General features: G+C 50.8%; 1 protein-coding gene across 2 annotated transcripts in view; it reads right to left on the bottom strand.

Annotated features, from left to right (window-relative positions):
• UBN2 (ubinuclein 2) overlaps positions 1-22933 on the bottom strand; it is an 81600-nt gene extending 58667 nt beyond the window's left edge. For both annotated transcript variants that reach the window (XM_055124517.1, XM_055124519.1), the window contains exons 1-2: positions 22222-22933; positions 15769-15861 (exon numbers count right to left, since the gene is read on the bottom strand). In XM_055124517.1, coding sequence (XP_054980492.1) covers positions 15769-15861; positions 22222-22707 — 579 coding nt within the window. In that variant the 5' untranslated portion in view covers positions 22708-22933. The remainder of the gene's footprint in view (positions 1-15768; positions 15862-22221) is intronic.
• Positions 22934-23354: the final 421 nt, after the last annotated feature.

Here is a 23354-nt window from a genome sequence, read left to right as displayed (position 1 = left end):
CATTTGTCTACGTAAGTGCAAAACACATTTAAAAAATGCACTTACTTTCCCATATGCCTGGTCTGCAAACTGGCACCTCCCACTAGGTCACAGAATTGCAGTGGAGACCCTAAGTCAGGAGGCAAAGAGGCTGCAGGGCGGAGGGCACACTGGCCATGAGGGAGGCCCAGGGTCCACCCCTGGCACCGCATGGTTTCCCCGAGCACCACCACAGGTGGCCCTGAGCAGTTAGGAGTAGCCCCTAAACATCCCCTCCACACACACACACACACACACACACACACGAATTAATGTAAGGGGCCAGAGATGTGGCTCCGTGACAATGCACCAATGCACAAGTCCTCTGCACATGAGGCCTGGGCACGACTCTTGATACTGCAGAATAATCCCCAAACACAAACCAGGGCAAGCGGGAGGTATTTCTATTTTATTTTGTCTCATTAGGTTTGGACAAGGGTGTCCAGCGGCCTTGGGAAGCAGCGCCGGGCCGGGAGGCAGCTCAAAGGACCTAACGCGCTGTGGGGGAGCCCCGGGCCCCAAGTACCAGGCGGATCTCCCTGGCAACAAGCCGGGAGTAGCCCCGGACCCCACTTAAGTGGCTTGAGTGGCCTCAAACCTCAAGCCTGGTGAGTGTGTGCGGCTCGACAGAGTGACATGGGGACGTGTGTCCAGTGTGACTGTGGCTGCTGCTCTGTTTTCCAGAGGGACCAAATGAAAATCGCGCAGCAGCTCTTCCAGCTGGTGGGCGGCTCGGCCAGCAAATGCGGTACGTCTGGGCAAGGCAGGCAGGAGCGCGCCCCCCGGGACACGGCACACACAGCCACCAGCTGGACTTCTCCCACCCCGCCCCCGCTCTCGGGCAAGCACCCCAACCCCACGCAGGCAACAGTGGCCTTGCAACCTGCAGCGCAGTAGCAAAAAACAAAAGGAAGGTGTGTGGGGGTGGGGAGAGAAGACTTTAAAATAGAATCCAAACCCTTAAGTGTCGGTGAAAAGGGAGTGACCCCACGCCCCCAGCCGCCCCCTTGGCCACGGGGGCTCAGCGCGACAGCTCCACCATCAGCCACGCCACGCTAGGAAAATCCCGGCCACACCAGTCTTGGGGGGAAGGCAGAGACGCCCCCAGTTCCACAGATCCGACAGCCCAGTAGAAGTGCAGCAAACTGGACGGGACAGTAACACAGAAGTCTGCCCAGCCGGGTAATGGAAACAGTAACCGCCAAGCTCAGGAAATCCTCAGCCAATGGCTTCAGTGACACCAGGGCTGAGAGGGAACAATGTTCCCAAATTTACTGGACTGTTTCTGATGATTCCACTTACCACTGTGTTGTAAAAAGCAGTATGAAATAAATTCCTTTCTGCCTGCCAGGGGCACAGGCTGGGGGGGGGGGGGCTGGAGGCAATAGTGAGCTGCGGAAGGGCACACTGCGGCTGGGACTGCTGCTGGAATACTGAATGTCTGCAACAACTATATCACAAACAGCTCTGTAAACCAGCGCTCAAAGAAAAAGTAAAAAGTTAATTAAGCTATTTTTTTAATAAAACAGTAATGTTTGGGCCAAGAGATAGCACAGAAGCTGAGGCATTTGCCTTGCACGGGGCTGAACCTGGTCTGAATCCTCGGCACTGCCGAGAGGCCTAGCACTGAGCAAGGAGAAAGGCCGGAGCACTGCTACCAAAATAACAAGTAATGCTACAAAAAGGCAAAGTCTGGGGCAGGAGGACAGTTCAAAGGGCTGCAGTGTGAGAGCCCAGTTCAATCACCAGCACCCACCACGGTCACCCGGACTGCACCAGGAATGCCCAACTGACTTTTCCCTTCCCTCAAAAGAAAAAGGAAATAAAAAAAGAAAGAAGGGAGGGCTAGGGAGGGAGGGAAGTATTTCTTAAATACTTAAGAAAAGTATTTAAATATGAAAAATCCTGGTCTTCAAAAAACTTAAAACGACCCACTCAACAAACATACTCAGCTCCTGCTCTGTGTGTCAGCACTCACGGATTTTACAACAGGGGACGAAGCAACAGTACCCAAGGGATGGCACTTGCCTCGCACATGGCTGGCCCTGGGTTCAATTTCAGGCATCCCATATGGTCCCCCAAGCACCACCAGGAGTGATCCCTGAGCACAGAGCCAGGAGTAAGAAGCCCTGAGCATGACCAGGTGTAGCTCCAAAGGAAACAATAGAAGTATGTCTTTTACAGTATCTGTAGATCAAATGATTACAGGAATGATCAGTGGTGGCCAGGAAATACAGGTGGTTCTGAGACAACGTTTAAGCAGACACCCTCACCAAGGATGTCCAGACATATTTAGGCCCAGACAAGGCAGAGAGGAAGTAATCACTTATGGAAGCACTGAATGACTGCGGCAGAGAGGAGTCAGCAAAGATTAGTGGTTAATCAAATCACTCTGGCTATTGTGTGAGGAATGAACGCAGCTGGAGAGAACAGTCAGGAAGGGGCAGGGGGGAGGGAGATTTCCAAGAAAGGACAAGGTACTAGGGACATAAAAATAATACTGACGTCCCAATCATGAAGACAATGGTGACGACAGCTGTCATTCCCACCCCCACAGCAGCCGAGACTGTGTACCAGCTTATTAGACAAGTAAATCCATCTTAGTTCACGCTTGACACAAGGGAAAAGCCAAAGCTCACAAGAGACAGTCACTTATCTAAGGTCGCAGAAACAGTAAGAGCCAGTCTTCAACCCCATGACCGTGTGGCTCCACGGTGATGCCCTCTGAAAGCTCGTAGAAAGGCCGTGTACACTGGGGGAAGGGGTGTGTGTGTGGCGGGGGTTGGGGGGTGGCGGCTGATTCTGCTACTGAGAGATAACTGACACTCAAATCCACAACAGAAAGCACTGACCTAATGTGCTCTTCCATCCAAAGCTCCATCTTCATCAATTTCTATTTTTCTGCCTTAAAATTTCAGAAGATGGGGCTGGAGTGATAGCAGAGTGGGTAGGGAGTTTGCCTTGCACACGGACAACCCGGGTTCGATTCCCAGTACCCCGTATGGTCCCCTGAGCACTGCCAGGAATAATTCCTGAGTGCAGAGCCAGGAGTAACGGCTATGCATTGCCAGGTGTGACCAAAAAACAAAAACAAAAAAATTTCAAAAGATCGTCATACAAAATGTGACAAGGACGTGAACCACTCACAACTCTGCTAAATGGCTGGTCCCGAATGACAGTCACTCCGAAAATCTTTCAGGGCTTCTTGCAGCATTAGACGTACAATTACCAGATGACCAACAATCCCGCTCTCATTATTACTCAAGAGAAATGAAAACACACGTTCCCAGGAAGACTCAATCCTCACGTTCAGAGCAGCTTCATGCATCAGAGCTCTAGCCAGAAAGGCCCAATCGCCCATCATTTGGACAACCAACTGCGGATAAATAAATGGACAGAGTGGATAACTGGACAGAGTAAACAACTGCACAACAGATGGTCATGTGGTCCTAATAAAAAGGATGGAACTACTGATAAAATACATGGATAAAATTTAAAAAAAAATTATGTTTAAGTGAAAGAATCCAGACACAAATGATTTCATTTATAGAAAACTCTAGAACACAAGAACAATCCCCTATCCCAGGCCCAGGCCCAGTGTTGAGGGAGAGAAAATTACTTATAGAGAGGCAGAAGGACAAAACTGTGATGATGAAACTGTTCCATTATCATAATTGAGGTGGTGATCATAAGACTTGGTGCACTTATCAAAGCTCATCAAACTGCGTATTTAGAACAGATGTCCTGGGCCGGGGAGGTGTGCTCAAAGAACAGGAGTGCTGACTTGCATATTTGGGGCACTGAGTTTGATCCCTGGTACCACAAGACCTTGGCCCCACCCAGTAACACCCAGTGTGTACTCCCACCTCCGTCCTGAGCAACTAACTCTGATGTGTATAGATGCAGTACAGCTAGGAGTGGCCCCAGGAGACCCAGAGTACTGCTTGGGAGACCAAAACAAAATAGAATGATATGAAATGAAAAAAGGGACAGAGCCATAGTACAGTAGGTAGGCCGCCTGTCTTGTACATGGCCAACCTGGTTTGATCCTAGCACCCCATATGGTCCTCCAAGCCCACCAGGAGTGATCCTTGAGAGCAATGTCAGGGTGCATCAGTGGGTGTGGCCCGAAACCAAAAATAAAATGAATTGTATTTTTGTAAATTATACTTCAATGGAGCTGAAGCGACAACACAAAAGGTAGGGCGTTTGCCTTGCATGTGGACGAACCGGGTTCAATTCTTCTGCCCCTCTCGGAGAGCCCGGCAAGCTACCCAGAATCTCGCCCGCATGGCAGAGCCTGGCAAGCTACCCATGGTGTATTTGATATGCCAAAAACAGTAACAAGTCTCACAATGAAGACGTTACTGGTGCCCACTCGAACAAGTCGATGATGAGCAACGGGATGACAGTGACACTGATACTTCAATGATACTGAGCCTTAAAACCCTTACTTATTCTACTCCAATCACCACCGAAACCTTTGTTCACACAATCATCCTGATCTACAGTCTCTTCTCCATTACCCGGCCCCTCGTCACCCTCCCCACCCTCACGCCTGTCCTCAATTCATCCTGCCTACGATGGCTCAAGTCACAGCTCTACATGCACTTCACATCTATCTACTCACAATGCTTCAAGACGAATCCCAAGCCAAACAGTCATCTTCATGGGGGTGCAAACTACTCTGGCAACTCTTTATAATTTCCAACAGGAACATTTTGTGATTTGTTTGAATCTGGGGAGCGTAGTGTTTTGGGCCATATCCAACAGTGTTCAGGGATCACGCCTAGTAGGAGACATAATCTTTTATGTCATCTTCCCAGTCCCCATATTGAGCATTTTAATCCATTTTCCATCTGTATCATCTCCCTGGCCACATACCTCGATGCCTTTTACTAAAAAAAAAAAAAAAAAAAAAAAAAAACACCACCTTTTTCTTTCTCCTGAGTTTTTTTTTCTTTTTGGGTCACACCCGGCAATCCACAGGGGTCACTCCTGGCTCTGCACTCAGGAATTACCCCCGGTGGTGCTAAGGGGACCATATGGGATGCTGGGAATCAAACCCAGGTCAGTTGTGTCAAGGCAAACGCCCTACCCGGTATGTTATCACTATAGCCCCACATCTTTTTTTTTTAAATCTTGAAAGATTTGGAAACGTGAAGTCAAGGTGGATAGGGGGGCTACCAGAGGAATCTATAGTTGTTATTGATAGTTAAGTCCATAATCTAACTTATAATGTAAAATGGTTAAATATGTAAACTTCTGAATCCAGCTAGGGTCCCCCCGCCCCTGCCATTTTTTGGGTTTTGGGCCACACCCAGCAATGCTCCAAGGACCATGCTGTGACATGGATGGAACCCAGGTATTTTGCCTGCAAACTCTTGGGCCTTTTCTCTCACTCTAACCTGCTCTCTTAGCAAGAATGCTTGATACTCTGGGCTGGAGCAATAGCACAGCGGGTAGGGCGTTTGCCTTGCACTCGGCCAACCAGGGTTTGAATCCCAGCATCCCATAAGGTCCACCGAGCACTGCCAGGAGTGAGTCCTGAGTGCAGAGCCAGGAGTAACCCCTGTGTATCGCAAGTGTGACCTCCCCCACCAAAAAAAAAAAAAAAAAGAATGCTCAATACTCCTGACAACAGGTTCAAAGTCTTCCCTGATAAATCCTCAGGACCTTCACAGCGGTTGACGTTACAGTTAACTCAACAGAGAGCGCTTATAAAGTACACAATTATTTTGCAAAGTAAAATAAGCTGTGCAACATCAGAAAAGACACTCTTTAAACCTATTCCAAATGCCGTGGGTTCATGATGATTCAGAAGAAATTGACTTTCTGAGTCATTAGTACCTGCCTAACCTGATTATCTGTGTGCCAAGCCAACGTAGTCTGATTACACTGCAATGCCACACTGGAAACAAACAGGACGCTCCTGGTGCGGGACCCTTGGTGCCACTGGGCACCAGGATAACCAACTGTCAGCAGTCAGCTGGGGAGCGGGAGCAAGCAGGACAGCAAGTGCTGAGACTCCTGGTGCCAAAGTTCCCAGGGGAAGGCCCCAGCCCTCTTCCTCTCCTCTGCCCGCGGTCTCGGCAGATGTGCGAGGAAGGGCGGGGGCTGCAGGCGGTGGCCAGGCGGCCAGGAGCTGACATCACAGTCCAGGAACCGTGTTCACAGATTTCCATAATCACCACTGACGGATTTGGGCCTTTCCTCCTAAATACCCTGAAACTGCTGGTTTCGATGTTCCCCTGGGATTGAAAGATGCCAAAGAGAATGTCTTCAACTCAAGAGTGTCCAAGGAATTAAAAGGGCATGTCACAGCAAGCAAGGACACTGGTAACCAAACTAAGGAAGTTAGAAGTCTGAGTTCCCTCCTTCCCTGCCCGCCATTTGAGAAGGTTATCATTTTAGGTTTCATTGTGCATGCTGTAAAACATACACAGTATTGTTGCTCTAGAGAAGCTAAATACACTGCTATCTGCGCTTTGTAAACAGAATTTCTACGTTAAGTTTAAGAGGTTTGCCCAAACTGCTTTATCCAAAGCCCTGCCACATTGCTCCCTAGGAACCAGAAAGAGACCAAAGTAAAGAGGGGAAGCAAAGGTGTCGCCTCAGCAAGCTCAGTGATCGTTCATCACCGCACTCTCAGAAGTTCCAGAAAGAACAGAAGTACTTCCTAACACCTGCTTATACCAGTCTCATACTTGAAGAGACTATTTAGACAATGCACAATTATTTTAAGTATAAAAAGAAAGGCCAGGGGCTGGAGCGATAGCACAGCGGGTAGGGAGTTTGCCTAGCACGTGGGTTACTTGAATCCCGGGTTCAATTCCCAGCATCCCTTATGGTCCCCTGAGCACCGCCAGAGCCAGGAGTAACCCCTGAGCATCGCCGGGTGTGACCCAAAAAGGAAAAAAAAAAAAAGAGGCCAGAGGGACAGTAAGGAAGTAAAGCACTTGCCTAACATGTAGCTGCTTTGGCTATGACCCAGTTCAACCCTGGCACTGCTACATATGCATGTTCTATTTAAACATATAAACAACATATATCTTTTCCACCCATTGAGTACTATTTCCTGTAAAAATATAATTTTTTTAAAAAAGGGTAAAAAAGCCACTTGCTAGAAATCAATAGTTTAAAAAAAAATATACTGCCATTCCGGGGCCAGAGCAACAGGACAGCAGCCTGACCTGGGTTTGCTCCCCAGCATCACACATGGTGCCCCGAGCCCAGCCAGGGGTGACCCCAGAGCACAGACTCAGGAACAAGCCCCGAGCAAAGCCTGCTCAGGGTTCACTTTTGGCGCTACACTCAGGGATCGCTCCTGGCACCACTCTGGGGACCCTAAGGGGTACGAGGGATTAAACCTAGTTGGTTGCATGCAAAGCAGGCGCCCTGCCCACCAGGTCATGCTCCAGCTGCCTGGAGTGCATGCTTGCATACATGGGAGCACTTCCAAGAGTGGCCTCTGAGCACTGTGCCAGGAACAGCCCCACATGACTTGGTGTGACAAATCCTGCCTCCCAAATAATTAAAATAAAATTTCTAAGACCTGGAGTAGTGTAGGATTACATAGCCTCAGGTAGTTTAGGTTTACTGGGTTACTCCCATTACAGTGCTCCCACTCCTCTTTGTTTATTTGTAGTTTCTTTCTTAGTGTTCTGTTGACTTGCAAATACTGTTTTTCTCTTCTCCTTGAGTCCTTTGCATAGTTTATTCAGAGCAATGTCCTTTTTGTATAGACACAGGAAGACTTAGCAAATGCTATGCTTTTATAACCTGGGAGTCATTTGACTCTACATGATATTTTCCTCCTGGGCATCTGTTCTCTCAACCTAAGCCTCAGCTGCCCTTACTTCCTAGCACCCCCAAAAGCAGGGTCCCGACGAGGGACGAGATGGACCCAGGGCAAGTGGTGAGTTGTGTGCTACCCTGGCATCGAGATGGGCCTGGCCAAAGTGCCTAATGCTTAACTATAAGTTAAGAGCTTGATCATGGACAAATGTTGTCATGATCCAAACAGTGATAACTAGATTTGGGCCCTGCTAAGGTAAGGAATGATTAATCTGGCCTGAGTGCTGTGGTCTGAGTCTGTGGCAAGATGTTGCCAGGAGAGCTGCCTTGCAAGCCTCAATGTATCTCTTGCTATGTCCATACAAAAATAACTAGTATTAAGATGTTAATAAGTGTTTGGACTAAGGAAAAGAAAAAAGAACCTTAAGAGTCAGGAAGGGCTTTCTTATGTTGATTTTGCTACCTGGCTGGGTGTAGCCTAGAGGGTAAGGTGGGAGAGAGAAGTAGGAGGAGAGACTAGAGAGGAGAGAGGCTGCAGTTGATCCAGAGAGAGGACGGAGCTGGGAGTGCGGGAGATGAGAAAGATGGAAGATTGAATAAAAGGTAACTAATCAGCAACCAGCTTGGTCCTCATTCCTTCCATCGCCTGCCCTTGACCAACAGCCATACGCAGCGGTTCCAGAGCACCAAACGCGGGTGGTGAGACAGAGCTGCCCAGAGAGCCCGCTAGTGCACGAGCCCCTCGGCGTGCCTTACTTTTTTACAGAGTAGGGAGATGGCGAAGGGCCGAGTCCCATGCTCTGTACTCCAGGAGCACTGGGTTCAATCTCTGGCACCGAAGGGTAAGACCAAAAATAAAAATAAAGGGGCTGGAGAAACAGGACAGTGAAGAGGGAAGTTCGCCTTGCATGCAGCCAACCCAGGTCTAGCACCACATATGGTTCCCCGAGCCCCCCCAGGAGTGATGCCTGGGGAGTAAGTTCTGAGCACTGAATTAGACAGAGAAGAGAAAAAGGAGAGAACAGAGAGAGGAGATAGAGGAGAGAGAAAGGAGGGGGATCTAAATCACACAGAATTGGCTGGAGAGTAAGTAAAGGGTTAGAGCTGTGCCTTACACACGGCCAATCTGCATTCAACTCCTGGCACCTCATATGGTGAACCCCGCCAGGACTGATCCATGAGTGCAGAGCCAGGAGGAAGCCCTGAGCAGCACTAGTTGTGGGACCAAGCACCAAACACACCCCCCGAAAAATCACAGATTTAGTCATTAAGGTGATTTCACAGTTGCTCATGAATGCCTGGTAGGAATGTAGTATGTATTACATTTTGGGGGGGGTGGGGGGCATGAGTGCACACCTGGTGGGCTCGGGGATCTAACAAGGTGCACTATGCACGCACCCTCCCGGTAGCATCTCTCCAGCCCCAGATGCCACAGGCTGTGGAGTCCCTGGCGGGCAGCAGACCAGGAGGCACCTGTGCCCATCACCATTCCAAGGCAGGGCGAGCCTTCAAGACCGCTGGCGAGTAACGTGAGGAAACAACCTCCCAATCACCTGTGTCCCCGAGATTCTGAAGAAGGAAGAGAAAGTGTGTGCCAAGAAACTGGCCCTGACTCCCTGCCACAGACATCCATGAGCTCAGGAACGGCGCGTCTAGTGAGAAACGTCGGCAGGCTAGGCTGGAAAGCAGAGCACGGAGGCTGACCGTGTGGGGCCTGAGGGCCGAGTCCCTCCAGGAACAAGCACACAAGGCTGGTCTCCACAGAGGACCCGAAAGGCCACACTGGGACTTCGCTGCCCGAGGATTCACACACGAGAACTGATTTAGCATTCCTGAGGTAAGGATAGTCTTGAGCAGTCATCCTGCCCTTTCCCAAAGAGCACTTGGCAACTGATGCTGATTACACGCGTGAAGAAGAAGACAACAGGAGACAGGAAAGGGGCAGAGGAGGGGGAGAGAAACACATCAGTTCAGACGGGGCGCTTCTATAATCCTCCCCCCGCCCCCCCCCCACCAATTCCTGCCACTGCCACTCTCACAGCCGTCTCAATCCTTCCCCCCCAGCCAGTGCTGCCAGGGCAGACACATCCTCAGACGAGTCCGAGCTTCTCTCTCCTCCTCTGGGGGACCCCTCCCTGCACGAGAACAGCTGCCCACAATGAAGACCACAAGGAGCCCATCAACTGGTCCCTCAGGCCTGCCGACAAACCGCCAAATTCATCACCATCTCCCGCAGGCCCAGCCACGTCTCACTGTGTCTCATTTCCCCCTCTGGAGATCCCCGGGGAAGCCGAACTCGCTTGGTCCTCCAAACGCCTGCTCCACAACGGAAATGCGTCATCGTCCCCGCCCCCCACCACCACACATATGGACAAACACACACAGGCACACACAGGCACACACAGGCACCAGTGACTACTGTGCTCAAGAAAAAGAAAGGGAAGAAGGAACAAAGCTCTGGCTTCTTCTGAGAAATGGAAAGATGTGGGACCCTAACTCCACATTCCAGAAAGAAAACAGCTGGAGCTGAGCCGGTTCGACAGGGCAGGTGCAGGCCCGCCTGGGGCAACCCCACCTTCACCAGCCCTCTGGCCTGTGCAGTGACGCACCAGCAAGGTTCTCAGCGTCATCGCAGTCCGCTACGCTTGAACTATGAACTCTCAGCCGACAAAGACCTATGTGCCGGGCCGGAACCCGGGTCAGCAGCATGCAAGGCAAGCACCGGCCCGCTGTAGTGTCAACGCGACCCCATGCTAGGGGCTTTCTTAAAACCTCCAAATGATTTACTGTGGCTTCTAAGAAGACAGATTCATAAAGAATCCGTAAGAGGGGGACAGACACAGAGTACAGGGTTCAGGAGCCTACCTTTCACGGGGTCGACCTCAGTCGAATCCCTGCTCTCCTGCGTACCGCCCCCACTCCTGGAATCGTTAGGAACTGACTGCAGGACTGAAGAGCCAGGCTCCCTGGCAGAGCGGAAAGCACGCCCAGCGAGGCAGCCCATTAATAAGAGGTGAACATCCCACAGATATTCATTTCTCAAAGACTGGATGGAGTGTTCCACACACAATAGCAGTTCTGTACAAGAGTGATATGCTTACGAGTCTAGTATTTCACAGTTATATAGCTGTGAAATAACTTCCAACACGAATACTTTTATTTTTTTAATTTAAGTTTTGGCTTTGGGTGGCTCAGGGCTTGATCCCGGCTCTGTGCTCAGGGATCACTCCTGGTGGGGCTTGGGGGGACCATACGTGGTGCTGAGGATCAAACTCGGGTCAGCTGTGTGCCAGGCAAGTGCCCTACCTGCTGTACTATTGCTCCGGCCCGCTAATATTCTTTTAGTCCACGTACTATTCGTTCACAGGCAAAGCCACTGGTGCTAGACAGCTGACTGGGCAAATCTTATTCTTCCTTCACAGATATCCAAGCATACAAAATGGGCCAAGAGCCTTGCATGTGAGGCCCATAGTTAAATCCCCAGCACCACACCATACACACACAGAGGCCACAATCATTCACCAAGATCATCTAGTTCGTTAATATGACCAGGACATAACTCGTAATACAATGCTCCTTCCCCTATAAAACACTGCTGCTACTGCCTGCCACCCACTCACCCCCATCCCAGAAAGGGCAGCGAGCAATCCTGGGGATTACCGAGAGACGAGACTCCCCAGGAGACAGCAACCTCCTCTCCAAAGCCTAGACACCAGGCCCCTTCCAATCTGCAGCCTGGAACTAGCCCTTTGACTCACTTTCAAATCCCTAACGGAGCCTTAGCCTGGGCATGTGGCTCTGTGCCACAGACAGGCCTCGCCTTCTAACTGCCAGCAACGGCCACGTCCCTTTGAACGAACGCAGTCAAATACTTCCGTTATTTTTACATAAAACAACAAATAATGACACCTGTCATTTCAGGAAGCAAAGGTAGAAAATTGCAGGAATGACAGGAACATCTAATTCTAACATTAAGGAACCAAAAGAAAAAGACAGCTGAAAAAGGTGAATTAGGGACACAAACATTATAAAACTCATCCTTTTTCTCATCTAAAAAAAAAAAAATCAAAAACCAGAAAAAGGGGCTCTTGGGTGCAGCAACATTTCAGTAAGCTTTAGCGCAGGGAGCCTTGATGCGAGCATCTCCCAGGGGACCGTGAGCAGTGCAGCGTGGGGCACGGCGGAGACCAGGACCTAGCCTTTGAGCACCCCCGTCAGGGCGACAGTGCCACCACCAGAGCAAATGGAATGGGAGTGGGGGGGCTGAGAAGGGAAACAATCTCCATGACAGGTGGATTTAAAGACGCAAAGGGCAGCTCGTCTGCCACCCCCACTACGCGGAAAGGAAAGATCGAGGGTAAGAAGGCGGTCCGGGCCTGCCCAGATGAGGAAGAGGCCCGAGCTCTTCGGCCCTGCACAGGGCCGCCAGCCCAAAGGGTCCGCATCTGCCTGGCCATACGGCCCTGCTCTGGGGCGCAGAGGGCGACGCTCTCCAGGAGTGGATACCCAGCAGCTCCATGGGCGCTGGGTCCCCGATGGCTGCTCCACTGCTACAGCGAGCCCCCAACTAGAGAGCAAAGCAAGAGAAGACGCCGTGGGCTTGTCCCCAGCCAGCAGCCACCTGTCCAGCGAGCCGGGCTCTGCACGTTCACCAGCAGAGAAGACAAAAGCTCAGCTCGCAGGGACCACACCACGGGAACCCCGGGGAGCTGGGAGCCCTCCTGATCCCCCAAGGACTCGCACTACTGGCGCTCTCACACGGCCAACCCCAGAAGACAAAGGAGCCCTGGCAAAGCTGGCAGGAGCTCTCAGAACCGAGGACAATGACAGAAAAGACAAGATCCACTGCCACTGGGCAGGCGGCATCCTGGGTCAGGTGTTGGTGACTTGACTTGCCAGGCTGGGAAAGGCAAAGGCTGGAGGACATGCTGCCAAACCGGGCTCAGCGGGCATGGGTGCGACTTCTCTAGTGAAGGTCAGGAAAACGCTCCTGCAGGGAAACACAGGCGCCAAGGGCAGAAGCGTGCGGCAGATTCTGTACAGTACGTGTGTCACGCAGCCTGGTGGGGACAGGGCACGCAGACGAGGACTCTCCCTGGGAGAAGCCCCCTCCTGCACATTACCAGCCGCTAGGAAAAGTGACGGAGCGGTGGGCAGCAGAGTGAACGGACACTCTTCATTCCACACCGTCTTAAAACTCTGAGCCGAGTAGGCTCTTTCACCAAACCTTACATTTAACCAGTGTGTCATTTGTGTAAGAGGATGTGAAGTTTGACTGACGTGCTTATCTGTATGAGAAGAAGGTGCGGGGGCTGGGGCCGTCGGACAGGGCGTGGCGACCTTGATTCCAAACCTGGCACCGCGGGGTGTAGCCCTGGAGGCCCTTGGCTGCCAAGATGTCCCTGGGGTGCCTGGTCCCACAGCGCCCGAGCAGCACTGCGGCCTCGGACCCGACAACTCAAGTGCCGGCCTCATAGGTGGAGAGTGGCCCAGGGGCTATACCAGGGCACCATCTGGGAGGTCTCAAAGGGGAAAAAAACGAAGATAAAGAAAACACAAGTAGTATTTCAGGACCCATCATCTGACATTACACTATACTTAACTACCACAAACGTGACTGAATGTAGCTTTTATGTTTCATCGAAACACCAATGGTTCACCTATCAATTTATTACTCCCTGGTCACAGGACAGAGTCAGAGGAGACTTCAAAACATTTCAATTTCTGGGGACTGAGTGTAATAGTTTGGCAAGTAAGCATTTGCCTTGCTAGTGGCTGCACCTCATAGGGTTCCCCAAGCCTGCCAGGAGCACAGAGCCAGGTATGCCCCCATGCCCCCGCAATAAATAAATAAATAAATAAATAAAAAATAAATAAAAAGTTTAATTTCTCCTCGATTTATACATAAGAAAACAGGGACCCCAAAAGGTTAAATAATCCAAGCAAAGGACACTTTTGCCTAGAAACGGACCCGCCGTGCAGTCTCTCCTCATACACAGCCCCGTCTCCAGCTTCTTCATTATCACAAGAACCAACAAGCACCACGAAATACCCTAACTACATTTTTCCTGTTTGCTGTTGGGATTTTTGGGAGCCACACCCAGCGTACTCAGGACTTACTCTTGGCTCTGTATGCAGGGGTCACTCCCTTTGGTGCTCAGGACCATACGGGGTAACGGAAATCAAACGTGGGCTGGCCATGTGCAAAGAAGCACCCAACCCACCATACTCTCTTCTCTCCACCCCATCTGCACTGCGAAGAGAACACGAAGGGCAGGCTAGTGTGAGCCCACCTCCAACCTCGGTGGGCTCTGCAATGCTCACAGGGGAATCGAGAGGGGAAAGAGCCTGCTTCTCACCGAATCGAGAGGGGAAAGAGCCTGCTTCTCACCAGGTATATTTTAGCCAAGCGGCCAAGGAAGAGGTAAAGGGACCGGCTACAGGCCAGAGAGAGAGAACAGGGGTAAGGTACTTGCAGTCAATCCTGCTTTTATCCCCAGCAACACTGTCACCGCCACGGAGTAACCCCACGCACAGAGCCAGGCGTAGCCCCTGAGCACCAATGGGCACAGCCTCAAGTCTCAAAAGAGGCCCCAGGAAAAACAAAGGGGTGGGGACTTCATCTCCTATATAATAGTGAATCTACCTTGAAAATTTGAGAGAAATGTTAAAGAATTTAATAGTCAGGTAATCAAATTTTATTTTTACATGAAAACAAACACCAAGTTGCTGCGGCACATGAACTAAACAAGAATTTTTAAGGCAAAAAGGACACTTCAAAAGAAATGTAATGCTGCATCTAATTTACACTGGTTCTGGGGGTTAAAATGTACACACATTCATCCTTGAGCCCGAGTCAGGAAGGTTTCAAAACTCCTACCCCAAGGAAATGAGGACAGTTTTCTCACTGACAGTGGAAAGGGTCATGAGCAAGAACTACAAGGGCCAGGGTACAGTGTGGAGGGCATTTACGTTGGCAGGCAATGACCGGGTTCAGGGTTCAATTCCTGGCACCACTTACAGTCCCAAGCCCCACCAGGAGTGAGTCCTGGGCACGGAACCCCCCTCAGGAGTAAGCCTGAGCACCACCAGGTGTACTCCCCCACCTCCCCCTAAGAGAGAACTAGAGACACTTGGACAGGTAGTCTCATTCATGTCCTGTGTAACCTTAATCCAGTTACTTAACCTTGAGCTCAGGGGCTATTTCTTCATCTGTGAAATGTAGCATTAGTTACTCATTTATGGAATATAAAGTAACATAACAGGCGGCTCACACCTAAGAACAGTAGAGATAAGGGCCAGGAGGATCGTTCCGTAGCTTGGAAGTCAGTCTCACGTGCTGGGGGAAGGGCAGCTGGGACAGAGAAGGGACCACTAAGTGAATGATGCTTGCAGGGCTCGCTTGGGAGATGCGTGTTGAAAGCAGACTCTGGACCAAACACGATGGCCGCTTAGTACCTGTACTGCAAACCGTAACACCCAAAGGGAGAGCGAGAGTAAGAGGGAATGTGCCTGCCACAGAGTCAGGGGGTGGGAAGGGGTGGGGGTGGCGGGAGGGATACTGGGAACATCGGTGGTGGAGAATGGGCACTGGTGGAGGGATGGGTACTAGATCACTATATGACTAAAACATAATCAGGAAAGTTTGTAAGTCTGTATCTCATGGTAATTCACTAAAAAAAAAAGTAGCAATAGTTACTTTGTAAGTTTGTTATAAGGACTGGAAACAGTACTGAGCCACTACTGGACTCTAGAGGAAGCATAATAAAGGAGGGCTACTATCACAGCCATCACAAACATAACAGAATCTATCGGACAGTTGAACCATTCCTTTGGATTCAATCTGTAAGAACTGGGCAAGGAAGTAGGACACAGAAACAACCACCCACCCAGGCACAGAGAAAAACAGGAAGACTGATAGAACTACTGAAGTGAAGAGTTGATCATACTTACATATTTCATTTCAAACTTCTTAGCCAACATTTCTACTTCTTGCCTCTCCTTATGCTCATCATTAAATGGGTCTTCTGTGTGAACGGACTTCTTCTGATTCAAAGCAAAATGGGAGAAGAAATAGAAATATTACTATAACTTCAACCAAAGCTGAATGTATCCTTAAGTTCAATGAGAGTCAATCTCTCCAATTACTAGCAAATCAATCGGAAGCATTAAAAAGCTAGCAGAGGGCCAGTGACAGGGCACAGGCCTTGCAAGTGTGAGGCCTGGTTTGTTCCCTGGCACACATGCCCACACCAGCTCCTCCAGGCTCGGCCCTGGTGGCTGCAGCATTGGAAACAAGACAACGGCAACAGACAGAACGTGAGACCTACGCCTGGAGTCCTGGCTCCGTCTCCAGATCCCCCCGAAAGGAACGGGAGCCCAGAGTCAGGAGTGTGGCCTGAACACAGCCAGGTGTGGCCCAGAAACCAAAACCAAAAGTTAAACAAAAAAGGAGTAGGAGTAGACAGTACCGCAGGCAGGGCACTGCCTAACCAGGTTCCATCCTGGCACCCCATATGGTCCCCTGCGCCCTACAGGAGTAATCGGTGAGCACAGAGCCAGGTGTGGCCCCAAAGCAAAGCAAAACAAAACACAAAAAACCCTCCAACTATATATATACACTACATATATATGGTATACAGTGTGCACACATACATTTGTTTTATACATATACATTGCAGTTAACATTCTCTTGAGTATTCAAAAATATTTTTTAATATTTAAGAACTCAAAACTTCAAACTCTCTCTACCTGCAAAATTATCATATGGTCACATCCTTAAAAACAGCAAGGCAAGGGGCTAGAGCAGTGGGTAAACCTTCAGTCTCGGGCATCCCATATGGTTCCCCGAGCACGAGCAGGCCTAAATCCTGAGTGCAGAGCCAGGAGTAAGCCCTGAGCACTGCCAGGTGTGGACCCCGAACAAAAAACAAAATAAACAAACAAAACAGCAAGGAGAAAGGAAAGAAATTTTTCAAAATAGGTAAAAATGTGCTATCACTCCAGTCCAGGGTTCGATTCCTCCGTCCCTCTCAAGGAGTCCGGCAAACTACCAAGAGTATCCCACCCGCACGGCAGAGCCTGGCAAGCTCCCCGTGATGTATTCGATACGTCAAAAACAGTAACAAGTCACAATGGAGACGTTACTGGTGCCCACTCGAGCAAATCGATGAACAGCAGTGCTACAGTGATCCCCAGTTCACTGGAGCGAGCATGCCCCAGGTCAGCACCAGACCACCTGAGGCCCCTCAGGCTTTCTACAGGGGCCCAATATTCGCCACCTCTCTACTCCCCCAGCCCCACCCCCACTCTGCTCAGGGAAGAATCCAGGACTGCCTTCAAACAAAGCTGGAAAAGTAAAATTGCTGCAATCATTACCATGGCTACCTTCTAACAGAGAAGAATGACTGTTTCTAACAAAGACTTGAAATCACAAAGAACTAAGAGTCCACATCTATTTATCAAAACAAAAAAATATAAATCAAATTTACTATTTCATCAGACACATTTTAAATATACAGGTTTCCAGCAAAAAAAAAAAAGAAAAAGAAAAGGGGGGGGGGTGGGCGAACCTAATTATATTTCCAAACAATCACAGAAAAGTACAAACACTTCACTAGACCCAGGAAGCAAGTCAACAGTAGCAGCATATTCGTGAGGGCTGTCCTAGTCTCCGTCCTCACCCGCAACATGACAGAAGAAAGGAATGCAATGCGTTGGCTTCTTCAATCCACTAGGAATTACCAATTTGAGACTACAGGGAAAGAGTGAGGGCCAGAGAGAGTACAGTGGGCAGGGCGCTGCCGTCCTACTGATCAGAACCATCTTACACGGACAACTCCAAGTGCATGGCTATGCCATTTCATTTACTTAGAGCAGGCTCCCAGGCAGTGCTCACGGGACTAGTGCTCGATCCCAGCACCATATACTGTTCCTGGAGCATGGCCAGGAGTGATCCCTAAGCACAGAGCCAGGAGTAAGTCCTGAGCACTACCAGGTATGGCCCAAACCCCGTCCAAAAAATTTACACTTGACAATTAATAATAAAGAAAACAAACTCATTTTCCTTTCATGATTCAAAAACTTAATCTACCCCTAACCAAGGCTCTAATTAAGCTCCGTGGTTCCCCTCCCCAGCACTCCACCCTTTATGCTATCTCCCCACCCTTAACTAAGCCTTTTCTGAATGGTTTTTTTTTGGGGGGGGAGGGCGAGGGGCAGACCTGAAAATTAGTATCAATGTTTTACTACTTACAGACAAAACTGACACAATTTTGTCCTTCAAAGTTAACTTAATGCCACCATTAGGATCTTTCCACTAGTAGGGGCAAGAAAGACAGAGCCCACCGCACCTCGACTGACGCGCGTACCGTGCAGGCTGTCAACCCCAGTTCAACCCACATCTCCACACAGGGTCCCCCAACACACAGCCCCCCACACTCCAGCCCGCAAACACTGCCAGGGTGTGACCCGTAAAAGGAGCTAAAAGATCTTTCCTATAGATCCTAAAACTTATCCAACAGGTCCAACTATAGCGAGCAATGGAATTCCACAGAATTCTCACAACATAATTATACTAACAATATATAATCACTTTTCTTCTTATAATAAAGGTTCAACTGATCATGTTCACAAGTGGAAGATTTTACTGGTTTACAAAGAGAGTTTTTTTTAATTAAAGATCTTTTGTTGCTTTTGTTTTGGGCGATGCCCTGCCCTACTCCCGGCCCTAAACTCAGGGAGCACTCCTGGAGGCGCTGAGGGACCATAGGGGATGCTGGGGATCGAATCTGGGTTCACAGCGTGCAAGGTAAGTGCCCTACCTATTGTACTACCATTCCAGCCCTAGTACTAAGTCCAAAAATTATTTTTGAAGTATCAATTACTGCCAAAACTTATTTCAAACTTGAATGACTTCCTTTAGCCAGGGATGGTGAATAAAATAATCCACTGCAGAGTTGACTGCAATGTCTCAGCCATTACAGACCAGCACTCAAATACAGATTAGAGTCCCCAAACTTATCTAGCCTGGCGTCGCCCCCTTTCCAGGGAAAAAGAATCGTCACCAGGACTCCCCTGGAAAGGTACCTTCTTGAATGTCACAAACCAGAAGCCAGAGAGAAGCAAGGGTGAGGCGCCCGCATGTCCTGCACGCTGCCGATACACGTTCAGTCCCTGGCACTGCATCGGGTCCCCACGGGCACCAGCAGTGCCACTCCTGACCACAGAGACAGGAGCAGCCTGAGCACCACCAGGTGTGGTCCCCAGGCCGTATAAGTAAGGAATGAACATAAAGAGTCCCCCAGCTGCTCCCAAGGCAACAGTCCCCCCAGTCATGGGTAGTGGAGCACGGCCTACTGTGGAAAACTCTAGTGGTAGCAGGACTGAGGGCTCGGCTAGCCTGAAAACAGACGGGATAGTTTGTTTTCTCCTATTTTGCTCATTTAACTGGACTTTTTCGCATGAAGAGATGATAACAGGGTCAGAGAGTAAAGTACCTGCCTCGCATGAGGCTGACCCAGAGTTCAATCCCTGACACCCCATATAGCCCCCCAAGCCCCGCCAGAAGTGATCTGAGTGCAGAACCAGGAGTAAGCCCTGAACGCTGCCAGGTGTAGATCTCAACAAAACAAAAATTTGTCAACCAGCTATAGAGGACATTTCAAAATACCAGAACCCTTTTCTCTAAATAGTACAAGTTTCTTTTCCTCCCTTTTAAACTCGTACTCTTTGCTATGTGGTATGTTGTTCGATTACAGTAATTCAAAGCTAAAACTATCTTAAAAAGATTATGACATCCCTAAAAATAACTGAACTCCCCTTAACAGGAAGAAGAACCAAATCTGGGCACCACCATTTAGCAACCAGTTCTAATGGTCACATTTCTGCGCTGTGATGGTCTCTCTTAGGATTTCCTTTCATGGTCGCAGGTTTTATGTCTCTGCTTCTGCGGTGCCCGGGATTGAGCCCAGGGCCTCTCACGTGTGAGACAGGAGAGCTCTATCCCTGCCCTGGATTTCCTTTCAGGGAACCATTCCAACTTCACTTGCCTCACTTAGGAATAACAGAAAAATCCAAGAAAACTTTGCTGTAAAGGTGCATGGTACAAACATTTAAAATTTTTTGTTCAGTGGACTATGATAATTGATGCATGGAAGACTCGACAGTGAGCAAACTGGACTAATAAACTCCCAGGCTGACCCAATGTTTCGTAAAGTGGACCATACCCCCACCTACACACAGGCGCTGGGCAAGTCCAGGCCACATCAGTGGTCTCGGGTGCAACCGAGGCCACTTTCTGTTTGTTCACTGAAAGAAGGTTCATTTCCAGGGTTCACTGAGCGCTTTTTTTTTTTTTTTAGTGGTGGGCCACAGGGGTCTAGGAGGCTTTGGTGTCAATGCAAAAATTAAACTTAAAAATTCATCAACCTGCCCATTATATAAAATGAGCAATTCTGATGTGAAATTAACATGATAGAATGCCAAAATTAACTTTCTTTAATAATTATGATACATATCTCATGGGGCTGGAGCGATAGCACAGCGGTTGGGCGTTTGCCTTTCACGCAGCCGACCTGAGTTGATTCCTCCGCCCCTCTCAGAGAGCCCGGCAAGCTACCGAGAGTATCAAGCCCACTCGGCAGAGCCTGGCAAGCTACCCATGGCATACTGGATATGCCAAACACAGTAACAATAAGTCTCCCAATGAGAGACGTTACTGGTGCCTGCTCAAACAAATCGATGAGCAACGGGATGACAGTGACAGTGACATATCTCATATAAATTTAACGTGGCACGACTAGTACAGCATAAAGGGAATCGTAATAAAGGTGTTTGTAATTTTTTACCTACTGTAGCTCATCTGGGAAGAATCCTTCTTTTGTACAACTGTACAAATTCTGTTTTACTAAGAACTGGTCTGGTAGGGAAGGAAATAATAAAAGGACATACCAGCCATTCCGCACACTAGCTTCCATTTGTAAAGCCAGAAGCCATGGAGTTTTACTGGACTAAATTAGGTAAGCCGTGGGTGCACTATTTCTAGAATAGCGTGGAACACAGTGGAACACACTTGTCTACTATCCTATATATTTTTACTCAAATATGCTGCTTTTCACCTGTGATTCATGGCTGAGCGTAAGGAGTAAAAACTACAGTCCTACACTGATTAGCAAATACAATGCATCTGAAAAATGCTGCAATCCACAATTTTTAAAATTCATCTGAGGGGGGAAAAAGTGGCATAAATAGACAGGGCATTATGAGTCTAAGGCCAAAACATGTGGACGTGATCAAAACGATCTCGATCCTTAACAATTTACTCAGGCTGCAAACATTCAGCAATGATTTGGTCGCATAACAATATCTGTAAACAATGATCAAAAGATAACTGGCCACAAAATAAACAAAATCCAGCGACACTGTTTAACCTATCTTTAAATGGAGCCATTCATTTCTACTACAAAGATAGTGCAGCACGAAAACAAACGAGTGCCTGCTGGAGTCCATTTAGACCTAAGCTGAAGCAAAATCAAATAAAGCGCATAATCTGGCTAAACAGGGGAAATTGTTCTCTCTTTACTGTTACTCTATCATTTCCCTTTTCAGTTAACTTCTGAAGCTCGCCAGCCCACAACAATAAAAATGACAATTATCAGCAAGCCTTTCTCCTATGCCCATTGTTCACCGCAGTTCCATCAAAGGTGTGCCTCGAGATTCCAATAAAGTTGAAAAAAAAAAATTCGAAGCTAAGATTTCTTTTCCCCACCGTTCTTCAAAAATCACAACGACCAAAGGCCATAATCCTTCCACTCGGACCCATAAACTAATGATATCCACTCAAACAGGAATATGATGGGAGGCGCCAATAGAACAGGAGGCACCTTCCCATTCAATTACAGCGGGCACGGACTGCACAGAAAACAAAGCTCAAAAGGTTGACCAACACATACACAATAATAAACAGACAACGAGCCGACCCCTATTCCTCCGGTGCAATCTCTAGCTTGCAAATTGCAGCTACTCCGAAATTCCCTTAATATGCAAAAAAAGAGAAGGGAAAAAAAAAAAAAGCAAACCCACCCGCGATCCCGAGCGGGCACCTATCTCCGCGGCCGCGGCCGCCAAGCCCTAACAAACAGTGAGGAAGATGAGGCGGATCGGCGGGCGGGGGGCGGCGGGCGGTTGCCACTATCTCCCGGCTACCGACTGGGGGGCGTGTCCCCCAACGTTTTCTCTTCCCTTCCACCGAGCCCGGGGCCGGGGCGGGCTGCGCGCCCGCCGCTCGGCCAGGGCAGCAGCCCGGGCGTCCGCGCTGGGGCAGCGGCCGGGAGCGGCGCCCGGGGAGCCCGGAGCGCCCGGGAGCCGCGACGCGAGAGCAGGGGCGCGGGCAGGGGCGGCGCGTACCCGCTGCTCCCCGCACAGCAGCAGCTCCGGGTAGCTGAACTCCACGCAGCTCTCGTCCGTGGGGTCCTTGAGCACCAGCTCCAGGCGCACGGTCTCCCGCGGCGGCCTGCGCGGCGGCTCGGCGCGGGCGGCCGGCTCCCGCGGCGGGGGCGGCGGCAAGTGCAGCTGCGGGAGCGGCGGCGGCGGCGGCTCGGGCCGCGGGGGCTCGCGCTGCTGCAGCGCCATGGGCGGCTCGGCGCGGCTGACCTCGCGCGGCGGCGGCGGCGGCGGCGGCGCGGGCGGCGGCGCGGGGGGCTGCGCGGGGGGCTGCGCGTCCGGCCGCGGGGGCGCCTCCCGCGGGGCCGGCGGCTCCGGCGCGCGGGGCGCCTCGCGGAACGGCGGCGGCTCGCGGGCGGGCTCGGGCTCGCGCTCGGGCCCCGGGAAGTCGGCCTCGCGCCGCCTCACCGGTGACAGGCTGATGAAGGCGACTCGGCGCGGCTCCGCCATCCCCGCGCCTGTGGCCCGCCGCCCGGGCTCGCGCCGGCGCCCGGCTCCGAGCCGCGGGGTCCGCCCGCGCGCCCGCTCGCTCGCTCTCCGCCGCCTCGCTGCCCTCCGCCGCCCTCCGCCGTCGCCGCCGACGCCGCCGCGGGTGCGGACCGTGCCCCCGGCCCCGCCACTATGTTCTGCGGGGCTCCACCGCCATCACCAGGGTCGCCGCAGCCGCCATGTTGGATCCCCCACATAAATAGAAGCAGGCCGCCGAGCGGGCGCATGCGCAGACCGGAGACGCTCGCGTCCACCGTCGTGGCTGCGGCTCGCTTTTCCTCTTTTCCTCCCAACAGCCTGGAGTCCGGACAGGTCGGCGGAAGTGACGTCGGCGGGGCCGTCTCCCTGGAAACGGAGACGCCGTGGGCGCACTTCCGGGTTGGGCGGAGCTGGGCGGGGGGGCTTTGCTCCCGAGGTGCCGGCGAGTCGCACCCGGAAACCCGAGGCGCGCGTGGGGGCTGGCGGAGGGCGAGCCTCGGGGTGTACCTGGCCACGGCGCCCGGCCCTTGCCCCTGGCCACCCCCTCCTGCCCCCCGCGCCCGAGACCCGGGCTCGGCTGCTGGGCTTCCAGGGCTGCTGACGGGGAGGGAGGAGCCGGGCTCGCGGCC

The sequence above is a fragment of the Sorex araneus genome, chromosome 1, assembly GCF_027595985.1.
Source record: "Sorex araneus isolate mSorAra2 chromosome 1, mSorAra2.pri, whole genome shotgun sequence".
NCBI lineage: Eukaryota > Metazoa > Chordata > Mammalia > Eulipotyphla > Soricidae > Sorex > Sorex araneus.
The sequence above is the reverse complement of the archived record's forward strand: the minus strand, read 5'-3'. Positions and strand labels throughout refer to the sequence as shown.